Here is a 26,692-nt window from a genome sequence, read left to right as displayed (position 1 = left end):
AAAACCATGCTTTGGGGAAACGAGACACCTTGAATGCACGTAAGAAAGGGCTGAAAATGAATGATTTCAGTACCAACCTTAAGGGGCAATAAAAATATCAACAAGAAAGCAAATTAAACTGAAAGAGAGTAGAAGGAAATAATGAAGGTGCTGCAGACATTAAAATGATAGAAAATATTATGAGCAACTTTAGGCCTATAGATTTTGAAAATTTAGATGTTACAGAAATTTAACACAAGATGAAATAAAAACCTAAATAGTCCTGTATCTATCAACTGAATACAGCACATAATTAAAAACTTTCCCACAAAGAAAACTCTAATCCCAGACAGCTTCATCAATGAATGTTCCCAAACTTTCAAGAAAGAAATAACATAACTGTTATACAATAAACTCTTCCAAGGATATAAAAAGAGAGAGTATTTCCCAACTCATTCTATATGGCAAGCATAACACTTATACCAACATCTGAGAAAGACTTAACAAGAAATTACAGGCCAATCTTTCTTTCGAACACAGCCTCAAAAATCCCGAACAGAACATTGGCAAAATGAATATGAGACATAAAAGCAATATCAATGAGATATAAAAGCTGAGTTTACTCTAGGAAGGGAAGTCTGGTTTAATATCAGAAACCCAGTTGATGTAATTCAACTACATTAACGGAATACAGGAGGGAAAAAAATCTGATCTCTTCAACAACTATGGAAGAAGCATTTAATAAAACTCAACTTCTGTTAGGAATAGGAACTATTAAAATACTAAAAATAATGCAAAATTTTCTTAATCTGGTAATGAGGATATACAAAGAAGGTTGTCTCTATTCAAGATTGTACTAGAAATTGTAGCCAGTGTTACAAAAAGAGAAAAGGTGTAAGAAAGAAAACTGTCGTCATTTACAAACGACACGAATATACATGTAGAAGGAAAATCTTCAGAGTAATCATCTATAGAGTAATCATCAGCATTAACAAGAGATTAGCAAGACAGATAGATAGATAGAGATACACAGTTGCAGATATAGACATGACATACTTTTTCTCACAGCCAGACGTGTACATAGGTCTTGGACCAAATGAAGCGGCCACACTGTTACCATTCCAGAGGACCCATTCAAAAATATTTTTGCTTCCTGTTCCAGTGATTTGTTTAGTTGGAGATGTTGGTACACAGGGAGAAATGCTTAGATTAAGAATCTCAACAAGGTTGCCTGGGTGGCTCAGTTGGTTAAGCACCCCAACTTCGGCTCAGGTCATGATCTCGTGGCTTGTGAGTTTGAGCCCCGCGTCGGGCTCTGTGCTGACAGCTCAGAGCCTGGAGCCTGCTTTGGATTCTGTGTCTCCCTTTCTCTGCCCCTTCCCCAGCTCGCTGTCTCTCTCTCTCTCAAAAATAAATAAACATTAAAAAAAAAAAGAAACTCAACAACGGTGCTGATGAATGTGCAATTGAGGCTACCATCTGGTCATTCTGAATTCTTTATGCCACAAGACAACATGTGAAAAAGAGAATTACATGTAGGCAGGAGTAAATGATCTAGTTTATCAAGGGACACAGACTTACTGCTTCAGAGTCCAGGGAGGAAGGAATATGTCTGGAATCCGGGAGATCCTTGAAAGTACCTCCCGGTCAATACCATGACCAATGGAAAGAGTTAATGGACGTCTAGTGACCACGCACCAAGGGTTGAGAACTCTCAGAAGCCAAAGTTTGAGTCACTTCACCACATAAAGAACTCTGGCTGACCACGGAATGTGGTCATACAGTGTGTACTGTAACGTACATACTCCCCACACTCAAATCTACTGGTCACCTGGGGCGCCTGGGTGGCTCAGTCGGTCAAGCGGCCGACTTCGGCTCAGGTCATGATCTCACAGTTCGTGGGTTCGAGCCCCGTGTCGGGCTCTGTGCTGACAGCTCAGAGCCTGGAGCCTGCTTCGGATTCTGTGTCTCCCTCTCTCTCTGCACTTCCCCCACTCATGCTCTGCCTCTCTCTCCTTCAAAAATAAATAAACATTAAAAAAATTTTAAAAAAATCTACTGGTCACAATGGAACTGCTTGCTCTGCGAGAGCAGTGGTAACTCAGGCGATCCCAGGACACGGATTCAGGCACATACCTATTGAGCTCCCGGATGGCCCGGAGTCTGCGGATGTAGCGACGGCAACTTGGCAGAATAGAGAGGTGGTGGGCGTGCAGGGTAAGAAAAAAGCATTCCGTAGGGAATTTCGGCTCAGAAAATGGAGGCTGATCTCCATCTAGGAAAAATAACATAATTCCCTAAATAAAAATCTACTACAAGACTAAATCAGAGAAAAAGCACAGTTAAGACAAAATTACACTTTTCAAGAATTTTCAAGAAGTTTAAGGATGCTTTTTAAAAAGTATAGACCAGTTATAAGAGGAACAGAATGCCTGCGAGCTCTGTCCAATGAGTAGGGATTCTGCCCCTCTGCGTGAATGTTTACGTAGATGTACCTCGACAATCTTGTGTTCTGTGTCTTCCTGATGTATTTTATAGAACCATTTCTATTATTCAACACGGATCACAAAACATCACCTTAAATCTCAAAATGCTATTAGACTATGTTAATAAGCTACAGATTCCACAGCCATTTCCCCACTGCGGGTACGTTTGTCATTTCTCATTTTTTCTCTAGGATAAATAGTACCTGGAAGATCGACGTACAAAAACTTACGACCTCACCCCACCCCCAGCATTGGGAGCATAGTCTAAAATGTAGCATTACTGACAATGACAGTGTTATAATTTTTGATATAAATCAGAATTCACTAAAGAAACTGATTAAATGCCGTCTATTTCTTCACAAAGTTCCATTCCATCTCATCACTTTGTTTTTGGATAATTTCCAGACACACAACCGTAACTTGAATTTCTTTCAATTTGTATCTAATTCCTAGAAGTATGTGTATCTTTTCCAAAAAGTGTATTTTATTCCTTAGGTTATATACTGCTTACATTTTTTCCCCCAAACTAAAAGAAAACTGTCTGTTGGTAGCATTTAGCTTGGGCCTTCTACATTTCTAACAATTTTACATTTTGTAAGGCATGATTTTATCAAATATACGACACATATTTTGACCCGTTTTTAAATTTTACATATTCATTTAGTCTCACTCCAGAAAAAGTATATTTACATATTAAGATGCTGTTTATATACATATTGTCTCTGATGATTTGCTTCATTTCTTAAACCATTATAAATTTGTTTTCTTCATGACTGGGTCAAATTATGTTTGTTTTTTTCACGTTTTATTTTATATATATATATAATATATATAATATATTAATATTAGTTACATTAATAATTAATATTAATATATAAATATTATATAATATATATATTTTTAATGTTTAACCCTTTGATTCTTCTGGAACTTACTAGTCCATGATATGAGTCCAAGCCTATACCAGTAGCTACTTGTTCAAATGACACTACTCAAATTCTAACTTTATAGGGTGCTTGGGTGGCTCTGTTGGTTAAGTGTTGGACTTCAGCTCAGGTCACTGAACTCACGGTTCGTGGGTTCAAGCTCTGCGTCGGGCTCTGTGTTGACAGCTCAGAGCCTGGAGCCTGCTTCAGATTCTGTGTCTCCCTCTCTCTCTGCCCCACCCCCACTCACTCCCTGTCTCTCGCTCTCCAAGATAAATATTAAAAAAATGTTTTTAATAATTAAAAAATACTAATGTTATTGTTCATCATATAGTTTTTTTTTTTTAAGGTTTATTTATTCTTGTGAGAGAGAGACAGAACATGAGTGAGGGAGGGGCAGAGAGAGGGAGACACAGAATCCAAAGCAGGCTCCAAGCTGTCAGCACAGAGCCTGATGCGGGGCTTAAACTCACGAACCGTGAGAACATGACCTGAGAGGAAGTCGGACCTTTAACCAACTGAGCCACCCAGGTGCCCCTGCTTAATTCTTATTGTAGCTTAAATGTTTTTCTGGAAGGGCACCTGGGTGGCTCAGTCGGTTAAATGTCTGATTTCGGCTTGGGTCATGATTTCATGGTTCGTGAGTTCTAGCCCTGCAACAGGCTCTGTACTGACAGTGCAGAGCCTGCTTGGGATTCTCTCTCTCCCTCTCGCTCTCTCTCAAAATTAAATAAATAAATAGACTTAAAAAAACAATGTTCTGGGGCGCCTGGGTGGCACAGTCGGTTAAGCAGCTGACTTCAGCCAGGTCACGATCTCGCGGTCCGTGAGTTCGAGCCCCGCATCGGGCTCTGGGCTGATGGCTCAGAGCCTGGAGCCTGCTTCCGATTCTGTGTCTCCCTCTCTCTCTGCCCCTCCCCCGTTCATGCTCTGTCTCTCTTCTGGAACATGTACACACACCTGATCATGATGCTGCCGGGTAAGCATGGAATCTCTCTCCTATTCCATGAACGATTTTATACTATGTGAAAAAATTAATGCCAAAGAGTTTTGACATCTGTCATTGACATGTTTTCTAACAAAGAAATATGATCAACAATCGTAGCACCTTGGAAGATATTCCTATTTTAATACCATCAATTCGTCAAGATCTATGAATATTTCATGAGAACTTTAATTGGTATATGCAAACTCCATATAATAATTAGGTCTCCACTATCATTTTTATTGTATTACTTCGTTTTTGTTTTACTGTGAGTACATTTCCTTCCAGTTGCTCTGTGTTTCTATCCGGGTAAATCAAGAACTTTTTTACTGCATTAATTTTTACTGTGTATCTCTGACTTATAAATTCATCTTCTGGAGAAAAAATAACAATTTGTGAGGAATCACTAGCATCCAAATAAAATAAGTTAAAAACAATTTTTCAGGGGCACCTGGGTGGCTCAGTTGGTTAAGTGACTGACTTCCGCTCAGGTCATGATCTCTTGCTTCGTGAGTTCAAGCCCCGCATTGGGCTCTGTGCTGACAGCTCAGAGCCTGGAGCCTGCTTTGGATTCTGGTCTCCCTCTCTCTTTGCCCCTCTCCTGCTTGCTCTCTCTCTCTCTCTCAAAAATAAATAAACATCAAAAAAAAATTTTTTTAAACAGAAAACAATTTTTCAAATAAAAGGGTGGCACTTTAACGGTCTAATAATGAACGTGTGCGTCACTCACAAAGTTCAGCCAGCCAGTCGTTCACATCCTCCATAGTCGCATTCACTCTCGTCTCGTCATTAGGAAGAGTAATCCGACACCTTGGGTGGAATATATACGTGGGATCCACCGTCTCTAACTTGATCTTTGTACTTAGCTGCTGCAGCACCCAAAGGAAATTCAGCATGAATCCATCTGTAGATACCAATCTATCATCTGTCTGTGAAATACAAAAAAAAAGGGGGGGGGGATTTAAAACAATGATTTAGATGGAAATTTGGGCACAACTTTATAAGGAGACCAGACATTCACCCCAAAGTCGAAGAGAGGACAAGTATCGTCACCACTGTCATTCTACTAGCAGGAGCTCTTTGGAGTATTAATCGTATGTGAAGCATTTTATACATCCTCTCACTGAATCTTCAGAACAGCCCTTGGAAGTCAGTGCCACTGTCATTCCCATTTTACAGAGGGGGAAACTAAGGCTCAGAGAAGTTAAGTGACTTGCCCAAGATCCTCAAAATTAATTAAGTAGAAACACAATATATGTTGCTTCCTTTCTCTTCTTTATTTCCCCCCCAAGAGCATCAAATCCCTAGTTTTGCTCACTACCATTTGGCTAATCGGTTCTCTGGTCAACATCATTCATTAGCCAAGTCCTGTATCAGTAATAGAATAATTGTAATAATGGTAGTTAACATCCACTGAGTGTCCACGGTGCACCAGGCACTGTTCTAACAGCTTTACAGATACTAAATCCACAGTTAGGTACTATTATTACTTCCACTTAGCACATAGGAAACTGAAGCACAGAGAAATAACTATCTAAGGTCCCACCATCAGGTTAGTAAATGGTGGGGCTACGGCAGGAAGCCCAGGCAGTCTCACGCAGTTCTCTAAACCGGTTTCTTCTTCTGAGTAGGAAGGTCACACCTTTCGTTCATTACTTATAAATAATATAGGAAGGATGCCCTTCTAACTTTTCTACCTTTGCAAAGTCGTCCAAGCCACCAGTCTCCTCACCAGATCTGGTACGCTTATAACCTTGTAACTGGTTGCCTCGGGTCTGCTTCTGTCCCTCCTCCCACAGCACATTTGGTGGCTTCCTTGCCGCAAAAGCCTCCAGTGTTTTCCCATTCCAGTTCTTACCACGTCAGCCCTGGTCTGAGGGAGCCTCTGCCCATCCCGCTAGCCCATGACCCGCCATTCTCTTTCCTGTACACTCTCAGTCACTGACATCTGCACGTGTAGCTTGTTCCGAAGCTAGTTCATTCCCACCTTTGGTGCTTCACCCGTGTCTAGAAAACTCTTTTTCCAGACTTGTAATGGCTGACTTTCACACGAGCCAGGTCTCTGATCACACAGCACCTCCTTAGAAGGGTCTTCCCCACTACCTGATCAAAAATCACTCCCATACCTTCCTCCTGGTACGTCCAGTTACTCTCAATCCTCGACCTTGCTTTACTTGCTTCACAGATTCTAGGACGGCCTGAGACAATATGTTTATGTGTCTACCATTTAGCTTGGAGAACGTAAGCTCCACAGAGGCAGGAAGCTCTTCTATCTTGCTCGACACTGCGTCTCCATTTGCCACAACAGTGCCTGGTGTTGTTTCCGAGTAAACACATGTTAGGTGAATGAATTACACCAAGAAGTAAAAGTCCTTCGGAGTCCTACCTGCATCTGCGCTTTCTTCATATTGGCATTGACCACAGCTGCCATGTACCCGAGAGCCGCCTCGCGGGTTTCACCATTTAACAAAATACTATGCAGAATCTTGAAGAGCTCTTGCTGAAGTTATTTTTTTGAAGGAAGAAAAAAATTAAAATTTTACTTTAATAAATTGTTCCTTTCGACCTCGAGAACAGCTAGGCTTCTTCCGCCTTTCTCTCCTCTACTCTTTCCACTCACGTTAGGAGAAGCTGACTACAAGAGGAACAGAAATGCCCAAATTCAACTGTGTCAAGACGATTCGCGTGGAAGTGGATTACGGAGTGGGGGGAAGGAGTTACAGTTGTAATAAAATGGACTTCGCCGTTTCCTTGAGGGATAGGATCAAGATTACCTTAATGATGCTATCGTTAGCCTAGAATTTTGCTGCTAAAGTTTCAGAACTGAAGACACATTAATCTATACTTGGGACACACACTATACTTGGGTCATCAAGGAGTATATGCAAACTAACAGCGCTCGCTCAGTCTCGTATTTTAAAGGTCTGAGGACAAGCTGGAGAGACGGCATGGCCACTAACCTCAGAGCCAGTACCCCGTGATGCCACATAGTATTGCGACAGTTCTCATTCAGGGCACAGGTTACTGACATGCAACTTCTCTTTCACTCATCCTTTGAATGCAATTTTCAAACACCTACCCTTCCCAGCTCCAAGTAGTGCTGCAGTGATTGGCTAACCACGCGAGTGTTTTCCAGGGTAATGGCAGGCCCTGAGAAATACTTCTCAACCACCTTAGCCTGGAAAGAGAAGGAAAATATTCAACCCATACACAACATACATTTAGGCAGGGATCTCAACAGAAGAGCAGCCGAGTGCAAATGGCCACCGTACTTACATCATCTTCTGCAAAGACTGAGAAACTGAAGAAAGCCCCCAAATAAGAGAGTCTCTGCAGCTCCCGCCCAGAGCCAGGGCTTAAGGATTTAGGCAACCACAACGGCAAAGAAGCAACCTACGTTTAAAAAAAAAAAAAGGAAGAAGCGAATCAAGCTGCTAAGTCGGCAAGTGAGGGGAAAACGTAAGGAACAGAGTTCTCCCCAGCCAACCTGTTCAGCTGGCTCTCAGCCACCAGTACGACGGCTGACAGCTAACACACAAAAACCCAAAGCTCACAATGTGCTAGGAACCCTGTTGGTATTTTCTCGTCTCCGATGGAGGAGGAGAAGCCTCCAACCCCTCTACGTTTTTACAAGATAGTCTCTGAACTTTTATGTTTCAAGAAGCTCTTCGACAAGAGTTCAGACGAGCTACTCTTCCACTCTCAAAGGCCAGGTCAAGTTTTCCATAGGACTTGCTCGCCTAGTTGCACCATACTTCTACAGAAACCACAAAAGAAGATAAATAACACGATCCCAGGCAGTAACGTGCAGGGTTAACTGACTGAACCGCTGCGAGCCGCCCCGGACGTGCTACCTACATCTCATCTAAATGTCCTCTCAGCGATGTCTTTCAGATAATGTTACTCAAGGGAGATCTTCTGAGTTAGACATCCCCCGAATATATGAAAGTCCATTAGGAAGGCACTCACCAAATTGCACACAGGGTGTGTCTTCCCAAACTTGGTTTCACAGAGCTCACCTAAAGCCTAGAAATAAGATCAGAAAGGGTAGCTTAAGCGTATTTCACCTTAAACTGACTGCCACGTGTAATATCAAGGCACAGCTTTAATGCTGCTATAAATTTATATGCATTCCTTCCAAAACACTAACAGCTTCACTGCTTTTCTGATGAACCAGTTAATTCCCGCTCAATGTAAAAACTTCAGATAAAACAGAAATATAAAATGAAGCTAAGAACCATTCATAAACTTTACCCTCTATCGATATCTTAGTTAATAGCTTGCCAGAGATATTTCTGTGCATACACACATGGAGATAAATGTGTATATTTTTATAAAAAAATGATGTTTTCACTTAACATCTCTCCATGTCAAAAAAGACATGCTTCGTGAACTTTAGATGACTACTCTTTCCAGTGCTAATTGGCACTACAACTAATTACAATCTAATAAGCAACCAAATTCAGAACATATTTAAAACTATTACATGGAAAAAAAATAAAATAAAAGTATTACATGGTTTCAAGACCTCTGATGTTTTTGAGAACTCCAACACTTTCCTTTGGAGCTCCAATCATTCTCACATTAGGGAAGCAGGAAAAATTGTTTTTAGGGGCATGAACACAGTTTAACATGGCCATAGTATTCCAGTCAAATGCTACTTTAACAGTGAGCTTAATCTTCTGTGATTTGAAGAGAGCTACACAAGTTGCTAAACCAGTCAATGGAAGCTTCTGAGTCGACGCGCTTAGGCGCCGATGTGCCTCGAGGTGCCACTGAGGCTCAGAGGGCTACCGCAAAGGAAAAGCTCTCAGTGCCTAGCGCAGGGGTTCCCACATGGTGCTGCGCAAGAGGATCACCTGGGAAGCTGGGAAAGCCCAATGCCAGGCCCCACCCTCACCACACCCATGATGGGGGGAATCACGGCTAGGAGCCGGGTGGCGGTATTTTTTGAAGATCCCCAGTTGATTCCAGGGTACGGCAACGCAGGGATGCGCTGAGCCGGAGAATAATCACGATTGTTTCTGATTCTAGCTGCAGCGGTCTTCCTCCTCCTGCCCCCATTGTCCTTCCTTGCACCGCACTCTCATGGCCATCCGAGCAGCACTAATGGTATAAAATCAAACTATTGTCTGCCATAATGGAGGCCTTTGTCTTTTGACCAAGAACGTTTTGTTGATCTCTGACACTAAAAGCTCCTTACCAAAACATCAAGCCACATCAGTCCCCAACAGAAAAGCCCACAGTTCCATGAAGGAACATTTACATAATAGAGTGATAATTAATGTGCACTCATTTCATCACTGAACTCAAACAATCAGATGATCTCACTTCCCTTTATCTGGCACAGACAGGAAAGTGCATAAGGATTAACAGAATTTTATTAGAAACTTGAATAGCATGTGCAGTGGAAAGAGCCTTGACATGTAGCCATTCAAAGTTATTTTTAAAACTAAGAATTCCCATTTCACCTTCTGATTTCCCAGCACTTAAGATTTTTAGCTCAGTTTTGATTAAGCACACATATTAAAATTGATGTATTAAAAGAGATAATTGTACCCCTCGTGATTATCTGATTGTGCTGTTGTGGACTTGAGTTTTGCAGTAAGTCAGGAGCAACTCGCAGAGGGGCACCTTGTCTAAGCAGCCCCGGTATCTGGCACAGAATAGGTCCTCGGTGGGTACCGAGTTAACGGGAAAATGGAATTAAGTCAGTAGGAAGAATGAGTAAAAGGAACAACTCCAGTAAAAATATCAGTGTAACCAGGGCCTTGGCTTACACAAGGTTGTATTTATTCATAGAGTTGGCTCGTTTCGTATTTTGATCCTTTTTCCTTCACATTTCTAGAGTGAAAAATAGACATCAGGGCAGTTTTCTCCAAAAATTTCCAAGAAGCAAATTCAGAGAAGAGCCTCCCCCGCCCCTGCCTTTTTCTTCTACCTGGTTCTAGCTGTTTTCACAACAATCAAGGCCCTCAATGGGAATCTGGAGGAAAGTTCTGTCCATGACTCAACGCTTGCTCTTAAGTACCTTACAGAGACGAGCAGATCTGTCTCCCACATGAAACTTGAAGGGAACGGGGAAGATAAACAAGCAACCTACTGAGGCTTTTCCGTAGAAAGTCACTACATAAAGTTGGACTAGTTTTCCTAGTACAGCTCTACCTTCTTATTTGAATTTGTAATAGCTTTTAAAAATTTTTTCAGTAACAAAATTTCGTTGCAGTTATTATATGCCTGTTAGGAGAATCAGAAGGACACCGCCCAGAATTGTCATTTTCATAAGCTACGCTAGAAGGGGAAGTGCATTTTAAGGGTGCGTCCCCGACTCCTGTCTAGGGCTCGGATGGGCGCAACACGTCCCAGCGCTAAAACTCTCTTCACAGCAAACACCGCAAGGCCAACGCAATGCTTTCATGTTTTAAATGTAAAAACAAGGTTAATTGCGGACCTGAAAGAAAAGTGTGCGTTAAAATAATCTGGAAGAAAAGCATCTAATGAATGGCTTAAAGAAAAAGAGCCAAGTTTTACCATGAGGGGGTATTTAAAGTAGTCACTATCGAGGGAGCACTCTTTGGCAGCGAGAGCCAGGCCTTGTAAAATGGGGATAAAGATCTGTAAGAAAAAAAATAAATCAGAACTGTAAGTTCAGGAAAACATAAGAACAGGAGGCATGATAAATAAAGTGCCAAATCTGAATGCCCAAGCATTTCCACCTTCCCCAGGGAAAACCTGTTTTGTTTATAAAGGGGTCTAGTATCTAGCCATGGCGTGTGGCTGTCCTTTGATGAGGCTAACCATAAAGTAATATAGCTGAATTTTCCAGAAGTAACAGGATTCGGTGAGCCCTAATTCTCTGGCAGGACTCCGAGGGACTCAGCAGAAACTCACAATTTTCGAGCCTGTTCTAGGAGTCCCCAAGGGGTCCTCACCTTATCAACTCAATTCTGTACATCTCAGCAATGAATAGGTTTCTGATTACCAAGCACCTATAATCTGTACAGAAGCTAGACTAAATGTTCCAATATTTTCCCAGCTCTATCAGTATTTTGAAAAAGTCTTTGCTGCCGCTCTCCCACCTCCATCTGATTCTTCTCATCTCTCCCTATTTATTTTGAAGAGAACAAGAAAAATAAACCTGTAATGGATCTTATTATCATGATATTAACTTTAATTATGCAGAGTAAAAAGACGGTTGATAAATGTTGAAAATATAAAAGAAAACTTGATTAGAATGACTTACCTCCATGTGTGGTATAATTAATACAATAACGTGAGATCAGAGCTTAAGGAGGGCACCTATGTTTATTTTTACAAGTTTATCACTAATGCCAGGGCACATTATCACCATGTAAGATCTGCTCAGTACAACTCATCTTCAAATGTCACAATGCGCCCACTGATTGACACACTTAGGGAGTTGGCCGGGATTCCAGACTAATAACATTAAGTAGAAAATGGTATAAACAACAGCGGACAATCCAAATGCCAACAAGCTGAAATGGGAGTATTCTATCAAGCCACTAGAAAATCTGACAAATTCCCTCTCCTACTAATTTCGTCCCATTGTATCAAGCAGTTTCATTTAAGGAGCACAGGATTAAAAAAAAAAAAAAAAAAAAAAAGTACCCTGGATTACAAAGTGCCTGTGGACTGTCTTGAGATAAAAAGACAGCTCTGGAAAAGATGGTTCTAGTTTCTGCAACTCAAACTTTCAGGGTAGAAGTAACGTACTGTTGGAAGCTAGCTAAACATGGACAGGTAAAGCTTAGGTGTGGGGTCGGAGAAATGACAAAATTACAATCAAGAAAAAAACAAAACTGAACTTCCCAAATCACCAAAAATAAATTTCACAACTGGTCACTAGAAAACTCTCAAACTTTTCCCCCAGAATGCTATCATATTTATCCTTCTAGTAGAGTTATCCTTTTCTGCAGGCAGGATTTAATTTACGGTAGACAAGGTATTATTAGGTCTAATATTTTTCAAATAGTCAAGCATTATGGAATTTGTGACTTATGTATTTTTATTTTTTGATGGATTTTATGTATGGTATATGTGTGGTGTTTATGCGGTATATGTTTGTTGGTGATTCAAAGTCCACTCACTCATCATTTATTTCTCTCTAGAAAAAATACAAGGTAACTCGTAAGACAGAGGAAGTGTTCGAGATTGAGTGGCAGAAAAGGCATCAGAATGCTGTGATTAAAAAGCAATAGTGGTTGCACAACACTGTGAATGTACTAAATGCCACTGAATTGGTTAATTTTATGTTACGGGAATTTCATCTCAATTAAAAAAAAAAAGAGATCACTGCGTTAACTCTGTGTAAGTTTCTTTAGAATAAAATAGGGACAGTACCCCTGTCAGCTGATCACTGGGCTGATGTTATACCTTTCTATTTTTATTAAATGTTTTTTAAAGTTTATTTATTTATTTTGAGAGAGAGGGTATGTGTGAGTGCAGAGGCGGGGCAGAGAGAGAGAGGGAGAGAGAGAGAATCCCAAGCAGGCTCTGCACGGTCAGCATAGAGCCCCTCACAGGGCTTGAACTCATGAATCGTGAGACCATGACTTGAGCCGAAACCAAGAGTCGGACGTTTAACTGACTGAGCCCCCCCGCCACACCCTTGATCACTGGGCTGGTTTTATATAGCTAAAGCTACTCTGGGTTCCTCAAATGAGGTCTCGTAGAAGAGGAAAAGGAATCTAATTAGTGCACATCGCACACACACCAGAGTGTGTGCTTGAACCTCGCGAGACAGCTATTTATTTTCAACAGAGTTCGCTTACCTTTCTAGAGAAGGAAAGCTCACTATGCTGCGTTAAGTATTCCTGCAAGTCAACAAGACCATCATCCAAGGAAAGTACTCGAGTAATTCTAGACACATCCAAGGAAAGTACTCGAGGAATTCCAGACATAGTCACAATACTAACTGGGAGCTTGGCTCCCGGATTCATCCTTTACTAATATTTGGGAAGCTGGTAAAACACAATTCCTGAGATTTCAAAGGCCTTAATATTAATAGTGACAAATAATACTAGGTATTCAAATAGATGACAAGGAATCCTATCAATGACAGCTACTCTTTCATGATCACACAGTCTACTGTAAGAAAATGTCTTAAAAATCCCTCCATCAAGGGATGTGGCTTGTGTGAAAGTTGCTGTGGCAAAGTGTTCACAACACAGGCCGGAAAACAACCACCAAAAGCGATGCCAAAGTTTCACCATGAAGAGACCTTTGAGGCTAAATAAATAGCTTTATTACAAAATATCCCCTATCTGCATTTCCACTTGACTTCACACGGCGAGATATAAAAACCGTATGACTACTTAATGAGAGAAGTCATTAGCAAGACATGAGATCTCATTCCCAGTTTAGTGGTGAGAAGACAGAAGATTCTATGGGTGCGCAGACTGCCACGGAGCTAATTTAGTCACTGACTTACTGATCTTTTTCTGTAAACTCAGAGAACTAATTTCCAATATGACTCAACCAGCATTGTGTCTCATGCTACCTCTCGGTATTCTTATGTTAAAAGAGACTTGGAATCGGGAACTGGGCCTGCTAGTGCTTCCCTCCCATGGCACTAACACACTGTTTAAAACACTCGATGCTTGACTGACTGAGGTGGACAAATGATTGGAACAATGCAGCTGTCAATCCAATCATCTCAAGAGAGAAAGCGTCCGACTTCGGCTCAGGTCACGATCCTGCGGTTCACAAGTTCGAGCCCCGCGTCAGGCTCTGTGCTGACAGCATGGAGTATGCTTCAGATTCTGTGTCTCCCTCTCTCTCTGCCCGGCTTCCCTGCTCATACTCCAAGTATCTCTCTCAAAAATAAATAAAACATGAAAGAAAGAAAGAAAGAAAGAAAGAAAGAAAGAAAGAAAGAAAGAAAGAAAGGAAGGAAGGAAAAGAAAGGAAAAGAAAGGAAAAGAAAGGAAAAGAAAAGAAAAGAAAAGAAAAGAAAAGAAAAGAAAAGAAAAGATCAAGCAGAGCTCTCTGAGCAAATAATGCATGCAGATCACAGTCAGAAACAGAAGTTTCCAATGCATGGTGCCTTTAGAAATCAGCACAGGAGCTCCTCGGCTAAAAGCTTCGGTAACGAACTCACAAACCCTCACCTGCTTGAACACTTCTTCATCCTGGTGAGTGGTTCTCACCAGCTCCTGCATGAAGCCATACGGGAGATTCCGGCACAGCATATACGGCACCAGGAAGGACGGCTGGAGCACGGACCTGCCAACCCACAAAAAGACAAGGACTGTGATGGCTCAGCTCCTCACTGGGTGACAACACGGCACACGGGCTGTCACGTCAGCGGAAGGGTCCAGTCAAAAGTCAAACTTGGAATCTCCCAAATACTCTATGTAACGGTTTTAGGCAAAAGATCACCTTTCCTATTGTTAATAATCCCTTTTTGGTCTTTTTAACGAGAGACTATGGAAAGTTTCAAAGAATCCATGTTTTCCTACATTCGACCCTTTAAAAATAAAGCAGTACCCCCAAAAAGGAAGCCTTATATATCTCTTTTACTTGTTTATGTCTCATCCAGTTGAAAAGAAAAGATCAGCAGTAGCTGAGGACTTTTTAAAAACTCTTATTAATTTTAATAGAATTTTTTTTTTTGTAATGTTTTGGTACATGTTTAACCATTTCCTCCTCCTCCTTCTTTTTTTTTTTTTTTTTGTTGTTGTTTTTAAAGTTTATTTATTTATCTCTACACCCAACATGGGGCTCAAACCCACGAGTCTGAGATCCAGAGTGTATGCTCCACTGACTAAGCCAACCAGGCACTCCCTTCCTTTTCCTTCTTTGTGACAAGTTTCAAAAACATATGGTTATGGTACAGAAAATAACAGAACAACATCCAGAACAAATAAATGTTGTAACTTTGCCATTCTTAACTTAGATATTTCTGCATCATGTTTCCTTCAGATATTTTTCAGAAAATACATGAAATCTGCAAATACTTTTATTAAACTATATTGAACCTTTATGGGACCCTCAGAAACAACCAGCGAATAATGTAGTATACTTTGGTGATTCCCCAATTAACTATTCTACCATTTTTGTTTATTACTGAATAACAGAAAGCGATTGTATGATATACGGAAAGCGATGACCTACACACTTTTCCAAGTACCTCCCCTGATTTCAAGCAGCTGCTGTTAAACTAAATACTCATTTCCTGCCTTGACGTTGACATATTTCAACAATGGTCCATAAAGAAAGCAGACAGAGGGGCGCCTGGGTGGCGCAGTCGGTTAAGCGTCCAACTTCAGCCAGGTCACGATCTCGCGGTCCGGGAGTTCGAGCCCCGCGTCAGGCTCTGGGCTGATGGCTCAGAGCCTGGAGCCTGTTTCCGATTCTGTGTCTCCCTCTCTCTCTGCCCCTCCCCCGTTCATGCTCTGTCTCTCTCTGTCCCAAAAATAAATAAACGTTGAAAAAAAAAAATTAAAAAAAAAAAAAAAAAGAAAGAAAGCAGACAGAGAGTGGCTTGTTTTCTTTTCACACTGTTTCAGAGAAGGGAAGGGACCTCAGCGGTCACCTAGTCAAAGTGACCTCAACAAAGTCACCACTTTTGTTTTACAGGTGAGAGGGTGCATTATCCAAGGTGGCGCAAGGTGTCTGGGCAGCCTGACGTCCGCTGATGCACAGGGTCCTCTCCCTGTTAACAGGAGCAAGTACGGTTCTGCCCACCTTGGCTGTGTCAGGGAACCTTGTAGAACTAGCGCGGTGTGGGATATGCACTGTGAGCGGATGTTGCTCAGAAGCTGGCTGACCGCTGGCTGGCTGCACATCTGAAATGAAAGGCGCAGGTTAGGGCTACACAAACAAACGAAAGAGTGCTGCGCTGCTGAAAACTGACAAGAGTCAGAAGAGATCGATCTCCGGGAAACGGCATGTTTTTCTCTTGCTTTACTCACAATGAACCAACCAGAGTAACCCTATCCTCCAAGTGTGCTGCCTCCGCTGAAATCTACGGTCAGAGAAGAAAGAGAAGTGTGGGGTGACCAATGGGGGACCGCACAGATGTGGGCATGCTCTCTGCCTTTGCTATGGTGACGAGCAACAAAGCCCGGGGAAGCCCTTCACAAGCATAACTAACAGGTGGACAAGAGGACTAGTTTGGAAAACTAGAAGCAGACAGTGAACTGGGAAGGAAATAATAATAGAGTCTGCACGAAACAGCAGAGAAAGTATAGCTTCGAGTTTAAAGCTAATTTTGTAATTTTTATGTGATTATGGACAATTAATGTCCCTGAGGTTCGTGTGCTTACCGAGACAATAAAAACAACACCCAACCTCGCACAGTGTTGGCACTCCATAAATGCGGGTGATTATTACACTTGCGACAGGCTCTCGGAAATTATCGGGAAAATTGTAATTATCGGAATTATTATAAGTCGCTGGTGGCAATGGCATTTGCCCCCATCACTTCTTCTTTCCACTAGAATGTGAGTTCCGTGAGGGTAGGGATCTCTGTCTGTTCTGTTCCCTAATATACCTCGAGCTCCTGGTCCGGTGCCTGGTGCATATTGCATGCTTGAGAACCATTTTCCTGACCGAATAAATGAATGTTCCTTGGAAGGGCAGGAGGGATGATTATTTATCAAAAAATAACCAGGTTTTTGTGGGTTTTTGAAATGCATCTATTTCATATTACCTTTGGTGCTTTTTTTTCCTCTATTCCAACTCGGTCAAAACACTCGATGAGGTAGTTCAGCATGTCTGTCTCCTTGCAGGTCTCGATGGTGAAATGGTCACTGTAGGAATCCCAAGTACCTGTCCCACCAGAGGCTCCCAAACTTTGGAGAAGAGAAAAGAAAATCGATGATTCTTATCTCTTCTCGGAATCGATTATTTTTGCTAGAGTCTGCATTTCTGTAGCAGAAAGCCTGTTAGGATCCCTGCACCCAGGACAAAACACAGACACCCATGCAGCCAAGCCTGGAGCTGACCTCTGATTTCACCTGCTCCAAGGCCAACAACAGTAACTCTTAGTAAACATTTTACTGACCTAAGAAGAGAGTTGGATCAGAAATCCGACTTCTTATCTTTTTGGGAACGGCAGCTTACGAAGCCAGGAGGGCTAAGAACTGCCACCGTGTGCCAGGCATCTGAAGGGATATCACATGTACTAAAACCAAGCTGGCCGGCTCCACTCGGGCACACTGGTAAGTTGAAACCGGACTATGCTACTGCTGGGATCAAACGCTTCGGGAGTGAAGTGACAAAGACTAACAGAATACTCCTCGTGACTTCTGCCATAAATCTCAAAGGCCTTCACCCACCATTTGGCAATAGGACCAGAAAAGGAAATCTGTCCAGTTAGAGAAGGAAACATAAAAGTATTTGTTACGAACACAAAGACTTCCAAAACTTTCAGCGACAGAGGCAAGGGAGCACAGTAAAAAACAAACGAAACAAAAATCCTGCACTAGGAGTATCCAAACTTGGGTTGGATCCCAGCCGTACTGCTTCCTGACTGCCCGAGCCTAGAACCAACCCCATCCCATCAGCAGCGAGGCTTGAAGTGAGAGCAAGTGGAAGCGTTTTGTAAATCAGAAGCAGGATACAACACGAAGCACTTATGATTGGTCGTAACTATTCTCTGAGACCAACACCAAACACTGTCTCAGGGGTTGGGTGTGAGGAAACTAAAGAACGGATCGTCCATCAGCAAGTCACATACCAAATCTGATGTTTGACTCACAGATTTATTTGATCCCCACACAAAAGGCACACGGAGAGTAATCACGGCACAGGGAGAGGGCAGAAATTTGGAGGTGAAAAGAAAATGAGAAAAGATAAACTTAGCCCCCAAAATTATATAGGAAAGATGATAAAGGATGGGAAAAAGATCGCAAACTGGAGACCCAGCCTCCTTCAACTGGGGCAGACAATTAAAGGCTAGAAGCCCACAGGACCAACAGGGGTTGAGATATAAACAATACGCTATGCAGACAGGTGCATATATATACATAACTAATTTTGGAATATATATGTAATTGACCTTAGAATTTCAGAAAAATCCAGTTGATCCTTGAACAACACAGGGATTAGGGATGCCACTTCCATGCATTTAACTTTTGACACCCCCAAAACTTTGCTAACAGCCTACTATTGACCAGAAGTCTTACCAACAACCAAGCAGTCGATTAACATGTCATTTTGTATGTGTATTATATACTGTATCCTTACAGCATATTCTTAAGTATTACTCTTAAGCTAGAGAAAAGAAAATATTAAGAAAATCATAGGGAAAATACATTTGAGGTATACCATACTGTATTTACCAAAAAAATCCACACATATGTGGGTCAAACCCTGTTGCTGAAGGGTCAAGTGGATACATAACTGACCTTGGAATGAAAGTATGATATTAACGTTAAAAAGATGAAAACAATGCCAGTTTTAAATCCAAAGCTTTCAGCCCAGAGTCTACAAATCTGAATTCCTACAACCTACTCTACAAGTCTGACAGAAGGGAAGGAAATAGAAAGCAATGGGAGGAAAAAAAAAGAAAAAAAAGCAACCATAAGAACAAAACAGAAAAATCCACCCACAAATATAATATAAATATGAGATGAATCCCCAGAGGTAGAAAGGAGAGAAAGAGCTATTTTCTTTTTTTATAGATGTATTTTTAATGTTTATTTCTGAGAGCGAGAGAGACACAGAGTGTGAGCAGGGGAGGGACAGAGGGAGAAGGAAACACAGAATCTGAAGCCGGCTCCAGGCTCTGAGCTGTCGGCACAGAGCCCGATACGGGGCTCGAACTCACAAGCTGTGAGATCGTGACCTGAGCCGAAGTCGGACGCTGAACCGACTGAGCCCCCCAGGCGCCCCGAGAGCTATTTCCGTTACTGCACCGTTTTAGTTTCAAACTAACTGCAATTCTTTCTTCTTCTGTCTGATGTTGGTGACTCAGTGACTAGATTATTCCCTGTGCTTCCAAAGATGAACTTTACCAACACAGGCTTTACCTACACACAACTAAGGCTAATCTTCCTTTGAGTGGCTCTTGTGGAAGAGAATGAAAACAGACCATCCTCCTGTTTAAAACGATAAAGTTCAACTATACAATTTCCGTGGTAACGAGACCCAAAATTTTCACGTTTTTACATTTCTGAAATGAAAAGCACCTTATATTTGATGTCGACAGGCTCTTGCCAGTTGCAAGGGGTCAGTGTGACCCAGTTCACATGGAGTCATGCACTGACACTGGGTGCTGTGGGTTCCATTCTTAGCCAACGCTTGCCATTTAATTTTAACTTAAATGTGAACACCTCAAAGCCAGCTGAGGTATCTCCACGATGATCTCGCTAAGATCATGAAAAGCAACAGTGTATGTAGAAGATCGCTGGTCTTACGCCAGGCAATGCGAACAAAGGCGCTCAGAATACATGAGAGAATGTTCAAAGCTAAAAGAGGCGGCTACGTTTTGGTGATCGTCGGTCAGACCCCAAGTGACACTTCCGTTGACTTTTTAAGAAGAGAGGAAGATAGGGGCGCCTGGGTGGCGCAGTCGGTTGAGCGTCCGGCTTCAGCCAGGTCATGATCTCGCGGTCCGGGAGTTCAAGCCCCGCGTCGGGCTCTGGGCTGATGGCTCGGAGCCTGGAGCCTGTTTCCGATTCTGTGTCTCCCTCTCTCTCTGCCCCTCCCCCGTTCATGCTCTGTCCCTCTCTGTCCCAAAAAAATAAATAAACGTTGAAAAAAAAAATTTTTTTAAGAAGAGAGGAAGACCAAAAAGTGAAACAAAATTTAACTGAACTGGAACTGTAGAGAAAACTCCAGTACTTGTCCATATATTACAAATTTTAGAATCAATCCTAAAGTAAACCACGACCCTAGCAGGAAAGGCAGCCAGTCCCAACGATGCTACACAGTTTTGTCTCAACGAGCAAAACTGACAAGGCTCCTCAGGTTCCAAGTGAAAGCGCTGTATTCACATTTTCAACACGACACTGAGGGAGAAAGTGGTGTCGTGTTTATGTGCATACGTTCAGGCTACCAATAAACATCTTTAAAGTTTTCAAATAACATTTCACTTTTTTCCCTAAAAAAAAATCCCAGAATTCGTGATGCTTTTACAACTGTGACACGTGGAATACCACGCTGGAAATACGTCATATTTAAGTCTTACAAGTTATCTACAAAGTTACACTGCCCTCTGGGAGGATTTACGAGCCATTTTCTGATAACTACATCAACAGTCCAATTGAATGTAATTACTCTGCATAATAGAAATACAGCTGAATGCTTCTGAAAAGCCAATGAACATCTTCCTGGGGAGTCACGCATGCATTAGACCTGTGCAAATCGAATCCCATTTGAAAGGCACCAAGAAAAGTGTTCCTTAAAAGGATTCCACGGCAGTTTCATTTTTTCTATAACGCACCCTCCTATTTTCTCATTTTTTGGAATGCAGACTTTAGTGTTTTGTGTTTTCGCACTGCAAGGCAAAGTCAGAGCTGTACAGGTTCGAGCAATGTCAATTCATCGAACGAATGTTCACGGTGTCCCTTCTGTATGGCAGGCACTGTCGTAGGCTCTGGGGGCAGCACACTAACTCGAACAGATCAAGACCCTGCTTGTGTGGTGAGTAGGTTCTAGAGGGGAACGGTCCAAAACAACATAGAGACGCCATGAAGAAAAATAAAAGCAGAGCATGGTGACAGAGACGGGCAGGAAGCGCGTGCGTGCATTTTATATGCTGTGTGATATGACCCTCTGATAAGACAGCATGCACACGGAGACCCGAGGGAGTCAGCGCGGAGCAAGCCACGCAGCCCTCTTGGGGCAGGCCATCCAAAGAGAGGAAGTAAGTGTGAAGGCCTGAGGCGGCGGGGAATATGCCAAGTGAGGTCAAGAACAGGGTCGTGAGCAGCAGAGGGCGGAGGCAAGTGGAGGCACGTGAGGTTAGAAAGGAGGAATGCACACGTGTGTGCGCACGTGGGTGTACATGAGACGAAGGGTCTCGTGCACCAGGGCAAGGCTTTGGGTTTTACTCCGCACGACAAGGGACATTACCGGAGGGTTTGGACACAGACATGGTGGAACTATTTCCAAGTTTCATTGCCAAGTGGTGATGGAAATGTCAACATTTTTCACTACTTGCTGATTTTCCCTTTCTCTATTCACACAGGTTCACGACTGTCAAAATTTTCTCTCCTTCGCTGAAACATCTAAGCAGTTAAAAACAGATTTCTTTCCCATCATCAATTTCCTAGGATACAATTGGAAAAATTCTCAGAGGAACCGCTATGTTCTCCTTATACAAGATGCTCTCGCTCCCCGTGTCTGCTCCGACAACAAGCAGATCCTAATTCCTATAGCTCTCTTCACAGAGGGCTATAGAACATCACGGAAGGAGCGTTTTACCTTTCTTTCTTTCAAATTTTTAAAAATGTTTAATTTTGAGAAAGAGCGTGCCTGTGCTCTTGGGGGGGGCGCAGAAAGAGGGGGACAAGACGATCCCAAGCAGGCTCCGTGCTGACACCAGAGAGCCCGATGCGGAGCTTGAACCAAAGTGAGACACTTGGCCAACTGAGCCATTCAGGCGCCCCAGGAATGTTTCACCGTTCTTAAATTAGTCCTTTTCATCACCACTATAGATAATTAGCATACGAATGTATTCCCAACTATTTCCAAAAACATTCTTAACGCGTCAACTCCAGCATCAACTCCAGCATCAACTCCACCGGGCAAGCAGAAGGGGAGACAGATGCGGGCCCTGTTGATTCTTTCCTCTATGACGTTAACATCACTGGGCAAGAAGTAGGTGTTGAAATTGCTTACTTCACAGTAAACAAAATTCTGGGAAGATCACTTAGAAAGGGGGAGAAAGAAAATAACTATTTATTTCCTGATCACTCAAACTGACAAGGTTTTTTATGACCTCTTCTCGGTTCTGACCCCACAAGCATTCTCGAGTTCCTCTCCGTGTGCTTTAATCAGTCACCATTTTTTTTTACCCATCCTTTCACATTCTGTTTGAGATCTCTTCAAAAACTCGAAGTTGCCAAAATCTGGAGAGATCAGATTCTGTTTTAACAGCCAGCAAAGGACCTGCCAACTGAATAGAATTTTGTAATTACCGAGTAAAATGTTGGTGCTTCCTTGCCAAGGAACAGAGTAGAAGCATAAACACTGGGCAGCGAAATAACTAGTATGAGGAGCAAGAACGACACAGGTCCTATTGCGAGTGGGGGTGAAGCAGGTGAGTTCTGGACTCGGGCCCTGCCACGTACCAGTTATGTGACTGACCTCCCTGTCCCCACGTTCCTTACGGTAATTGGGAGGGCCGCTGTGAGGATAAAGGGATAATGCGTGCAGTGTGCTGGCTCAGGGTCTGGCACACGAGGCTCAGTAAGTATTTGGAGCTATTATTACACAGTCCGTTCTCTCTCCTTGTGGCCACAGAATCTAGATCAGAGACAAGGTCAGGATGCTGGGAGTGCAGCGCTAGTGAAAGCAGCACACAATCTGAAATCTTTGTGAGAGCACGCTGGAATTAAACAGGCCAGGGACAGACAACATTTCTCCTACAATTTACAGTAAGACAGGTAACAAAGCACTTTTATTATGTATGGAAACTGACTCCTAAAAAGGATGCCTGCTCGGGGGCTCGGGGGCTCAGATGGTTAAACATCCAACTTTGGCTCACGTCATGATCTCACGGTTTGTGAGTTCGAGCCCCGTGTCGGGCTCTGTGCCGACAGCTCAGAGCCTGGAGCCTGCTTCGGATTCTGTGCCTTCCTCTCTCTCTCTCTCTGTCCCTCCCCCGCTCGTGCTCTCTGTCTCTCTCTCTCTCTCAAAAATGGATGAATAAACATTAAAGAAAAAAAAAGGATGCCTGCTGCATTACTGTAATCGGGAAGTAGGATTTTATCTACATGAAAAAGACACTTCTACCTTTGGGAAATTTACTTGGGAAAACAATAATATAATGTTCAACCTAACACAAATATCAACCCTCCTGAATCAATATTCAACCCTGCACCCACACTCCTTTCTCTCTTTATATACTCTCTCTAATGATTCTTCTGAACACTGTCAAATTTAATGAAGTGTACCTAACTCCTACTGCTGTCTCTATTTATAGCCTGGAGTTATTTTTGAACAGTGCCGGGCACAAATACCAAGTCAGTCCAGTGGAAACTTCGATTTCAGAGCAAAATTGTAAGACAATGAGTCAGACGTTCAGAAAGAAGGTGCTATTATATTTTCTTGCCCAAAGTCACCTAGAACCCCAAACAGTGTTTTCAGGGTTTTCAGGGGGGTTTTCAGGTTTTCAGGGGGGAACGAACAGTCAGCAGCATCGTGAACTGTGTTTTAGCCTCTGCTGCCATTCCAAAGGCTGTCTAAACAAGGGTCTAGCTTCGCTGAGGCCAAGGTGGTGATTGGTGAAGTTGAAGGCTAGAAGTGAAACCAGATTCATGGTTATAACAGACAGTGTGGCCCAACATGCTCTTCGACAGACTGACCGTCAGACAGAGTGGGAGTGGAAAGGGGGGGGGAACAGACACGCACGTGCGCGCGCGCACACACACACACACACACACACACACACGCCATCCCAGCCCCTCTGCCATTCGTGAGTAGCAGCAGTCCATGCAACTGTACGTAAGACAGCATGCCTCACGGGAAACATGTTGCTCATATCCGGCAGCTCACAAGAACACTCGCGATAGGTAAAACGAAGGGCCCCTCGTTTCTGATCTCAGGGTGGGTGAGCTCGACAACCGATCTTTAATCTGCTGCTTGTATTTCTGACCAATGATTACGCGTAAGTTTTCCTCTAAACTTACCGGGCAACAATGATGAGGGTGTTCCTAATGTGCCACTTTACCCCGTGATAAGGTCCTACCACCTCGGTACATGCAGGTTTCCCAGTCTTAACTCTCCCGACTGTCTCATCTGACCCTATCCTGTCTAGACTCAAAGCACGCCCCTAATGAGGGCTCACAAAAGTTAGTTCCTAAGCACCTAGGCACATGCAGGGGTGAGACTCCATTCCTCTGATACCTGGACCCAAACTGGACACAAGAAAACTCATCACCACCACCACCACCTTCATCATCACCATCATCACCATCATCATCATCTTCTTCATCGTCATCACTACTGTCGCCAGAAAGCGCGAGGAAGAGGAAGGAGAAAGGATTGTCGTGCATGCTACCACAACAAAAGCAAAAAAGGTCATGAGGGAACAAAGAAAAAACAAGAGACGGAAAGCTTTTGCAACTCCTGTCCCTTTTAAATTAAACGTTACGCTGGAAGTTCTGCCTGCTGACATGCAGGAACACCATTCACCCCCATCGCATAAATGCACAGGTGCGTCCGCGAGGGGGCGGGGGGCACTGGTTAGCGGAATGCTGACGCCGCTTCTTTCTGAGAGGCTCGAATCAGAGCGTCAAGGCACAAACACCGGCCCAGCCGCAGTGATCGGGGGTGAGGGGCACCAGCCCAGACTTGCTCCCACCACCCCCCCGGGGCTGACTGCGTTTCAACTATGATTGGCAACAGTACAGAGAGCTGAGAGGGGCTCCCACGAGCCCCAGCTCTCGCCTACAAACTGCCCCCAGCCTCTGGAATTCATTTGTGATGAGGATTGACAGGTGAGCTAGGTTTCAGAAAGTGAAGCGACTTCTTGTTGTTGGTTTTTTTCTTTTTCTTTTTCTTTTTCTTTTTTTTTTTTTTTTTTTTTTTTGGTACGGTCAGGAGGAAGAGCGAGGGGCAAGAAGAAAGGGACACACAACGGAGCACCCACACTTTCTACAGTTAGCAAAGCCTGGCAGAAGCGAGGAGTCCGGGCGCGAGCCTACCGAACTAGTTAGACGCACGGGTTAATGACCCCAAACGGAAAAACACACGCAAATGAGGTCAGTGTCACACGCCAGTTCTTTCAAACCGAGTTAATCGCCTCTCCCTGCACTGCAAACACGCACCCAGCTCTCCTGCTGAATAAATAAATACCTAGGAGAGGTCCTTAGGGATGAGGGGCGTCTGCTCGCGGCACTGGGCGAGGCGGCCAGTAAAGATGGGCCCAGGCTGGAGGGTCTCTGGCTGGGAGAGCTGGCGGGCACTGCTTGAGGGCTACTAGCGAGGGCAGGGCGGCCGGGCGAGCTGGACAGAGTGGAGATGCCTGGGGACCGCGGGGCAGAAGCGGAAGGCCCCCACGGGTGGGCGACCGTGTAGGGGCGATACCGTGGAGAGGAGGGCTGGCTCCCCGCGGCGGCCCCCGAAGCCGCCCCGTGGGGACTGAGGGTAACGGAAGGCGCAGCCGGCTGGCTGGCTGCACGGCAAGGGGACGAGGCAACGGACGGGCTCGGCACCGGCACCGCGCTCCAGAAACTCGTACTGGGAGCGGGGCTCGTTTCATAGAGGCTAGAGCAGTTGAGAAAGGGGAGAAAGGAGAGAAAACGGAAGACAAACTTGAGGTAAACAGCTGCAAAGGAAAATCTCAAGCTCTGAAAGAATAGTGTGATTACACGCCAAGTGTACGCGTCTTTCAGACTCATCTAAATCATTAGAATCGAACTGCTGTGCGGATCTAGAGGCTACATTTACAACATGGGAAAGCCCTCTTCCCAAGGATTAATGTACGATATATACAGCCATTTGTTTCCAAAATTTACCAAGAGCCTAACCATGGGAAGCCAAACAGACCAGCGGAAAAGACCACACCTCCTGCAATGGCTAAATGCATCCACCCACATACAATACATGCCATAGTCTGCAGGACAAAGGCCCATGAGGGAAGAGTCCCTTCTCTTACATACTTCGTGGCTGTTTTACTACCAATGAGATGTGCGAAAGGAACCACACTGACCTAGACAACGAGCTGGCACCGAAGGAGCCCACACCGCAGAACATGGGGCTCGCTCCTGGGTTGGAGCCGGTAGTTAGCAGGAGATTTCTGTCCGGGGACCGAGCCGCCGCAATTGGCTGCGATGTGGCCGTCAGACTGGCAAATGGATTTTCATCTCTAGTCTGGGTAGACATCATTAGCACTTCCATTAAAATCTGGCCAATCAAGTCCTTAAAATCGGAGAACACTGTTGGAAAGGCAGAAGAAAGAAGAGGTTACACATGGTTCCTCATATACATAGGCAGTCCTTGAATAACCCACATTAAACCAGAGGTTCAGCGTGGCAACCGGATTGGATTCTGGAGCAGTACCGGGACATCAGTAGAAAACCCGGTGAAATCCAAATGAAGTCTGGAGTGGAAGTAATAGTAAGATCTTAGTCCTGACAAATACATTGCGGTTACATAAGATGTTAACGTTAGGGGAA

General features: G+C 43.5%; 1 protein-coding gene across 9 annotated transcripts in view; it reads right to left on the bottom strand.

The window, feature by feature from the left end:
* Window positions 1-26,692, bottom strand: part of UBE4B (ubiquitination factor E4B) — a 125,549-nt gene that overhangs the window by 32,010 nt on the left and 66,847 nt on the right. For 5 of the 9 annotated variants that reach the window (XM_040460757.1, XM_040460750.1, XM_040460749.1 and 2 more), the window contains exons 6-18: window positions 26,227-26,452; window positions 25,371-25,781; window positions 24,420-24,569; window positions 17,053-17,194; window positions 16,086-16,186; window positions 14,507-14,621; window positions 10,908-10,991; window positions 8,346-8,402; window positions 7,653-7,769; window positions 7,456-7,554; window positions 6,763-6,876; window positions 5,107-5,305; window positions 2,116-2,254 (exon numbers count right to left, since the gene is read on the bottom strand). In XM_040460757.1, coding sequence (XP_040316691.1) covers window positions 2,116-2,254; window positions 5,107-5,305; window positions 6,763-6,876; window positions 7,456-7,554; window positions 7,653-7,769; window positions 8,346-8,402; window positions 10,908-10,991; window positions 14,507-14,621; window positions 16,086-16,186; window positions 17,053-17,194; window positions 24,420-24,569; window positions 25,371-25,781; window positions 26,227-26,452 — 1,954 coding nt within the window. The remainder of the gene's footprint in view (window positions 1-2,115; window positions 2,255-5,106; window positions 5,306-6,762; window positions 6,877-7,455; window positions 7,555-7,652; window positions 7,770-8,345; window positions 8,403-10,907; window positions 10,992-14,506; window positions 14,622-16,085; window positions 16,187-17,052; window positions 17,195-24,419; window positions 24,570-25,370; window positions 25,782-26,226; window positions 26,453-26,692) is intronic. The other 4 variants (XM_040460751.1, XM_040460754.1, XM_040460755.1 and 1 more) reach the window with 2 other exon arrangements.

This window comes from Herpailurus yagouaroundi, unplaced genomic scaffold (assembly GCF_014898765.1).
Source record: "Herpailurus yagouaroundi ecotype Mexico unplaced genomic scaffold, PumYag 77, whole genome shotgun sequence".
In the NCBI taxonomy this organism is placed as follows: domain Eukaryota; kingdom Metazoa; phylum Chordata; class Mammalia; order Carnivora; family Felidae; genus Herpailurus; species Herpailurus yagouaroundi.
Note: the sequence above shows the minus strand (reverse complement) of the source record. Positions and strands in the feature narration are given on the sequence as shown.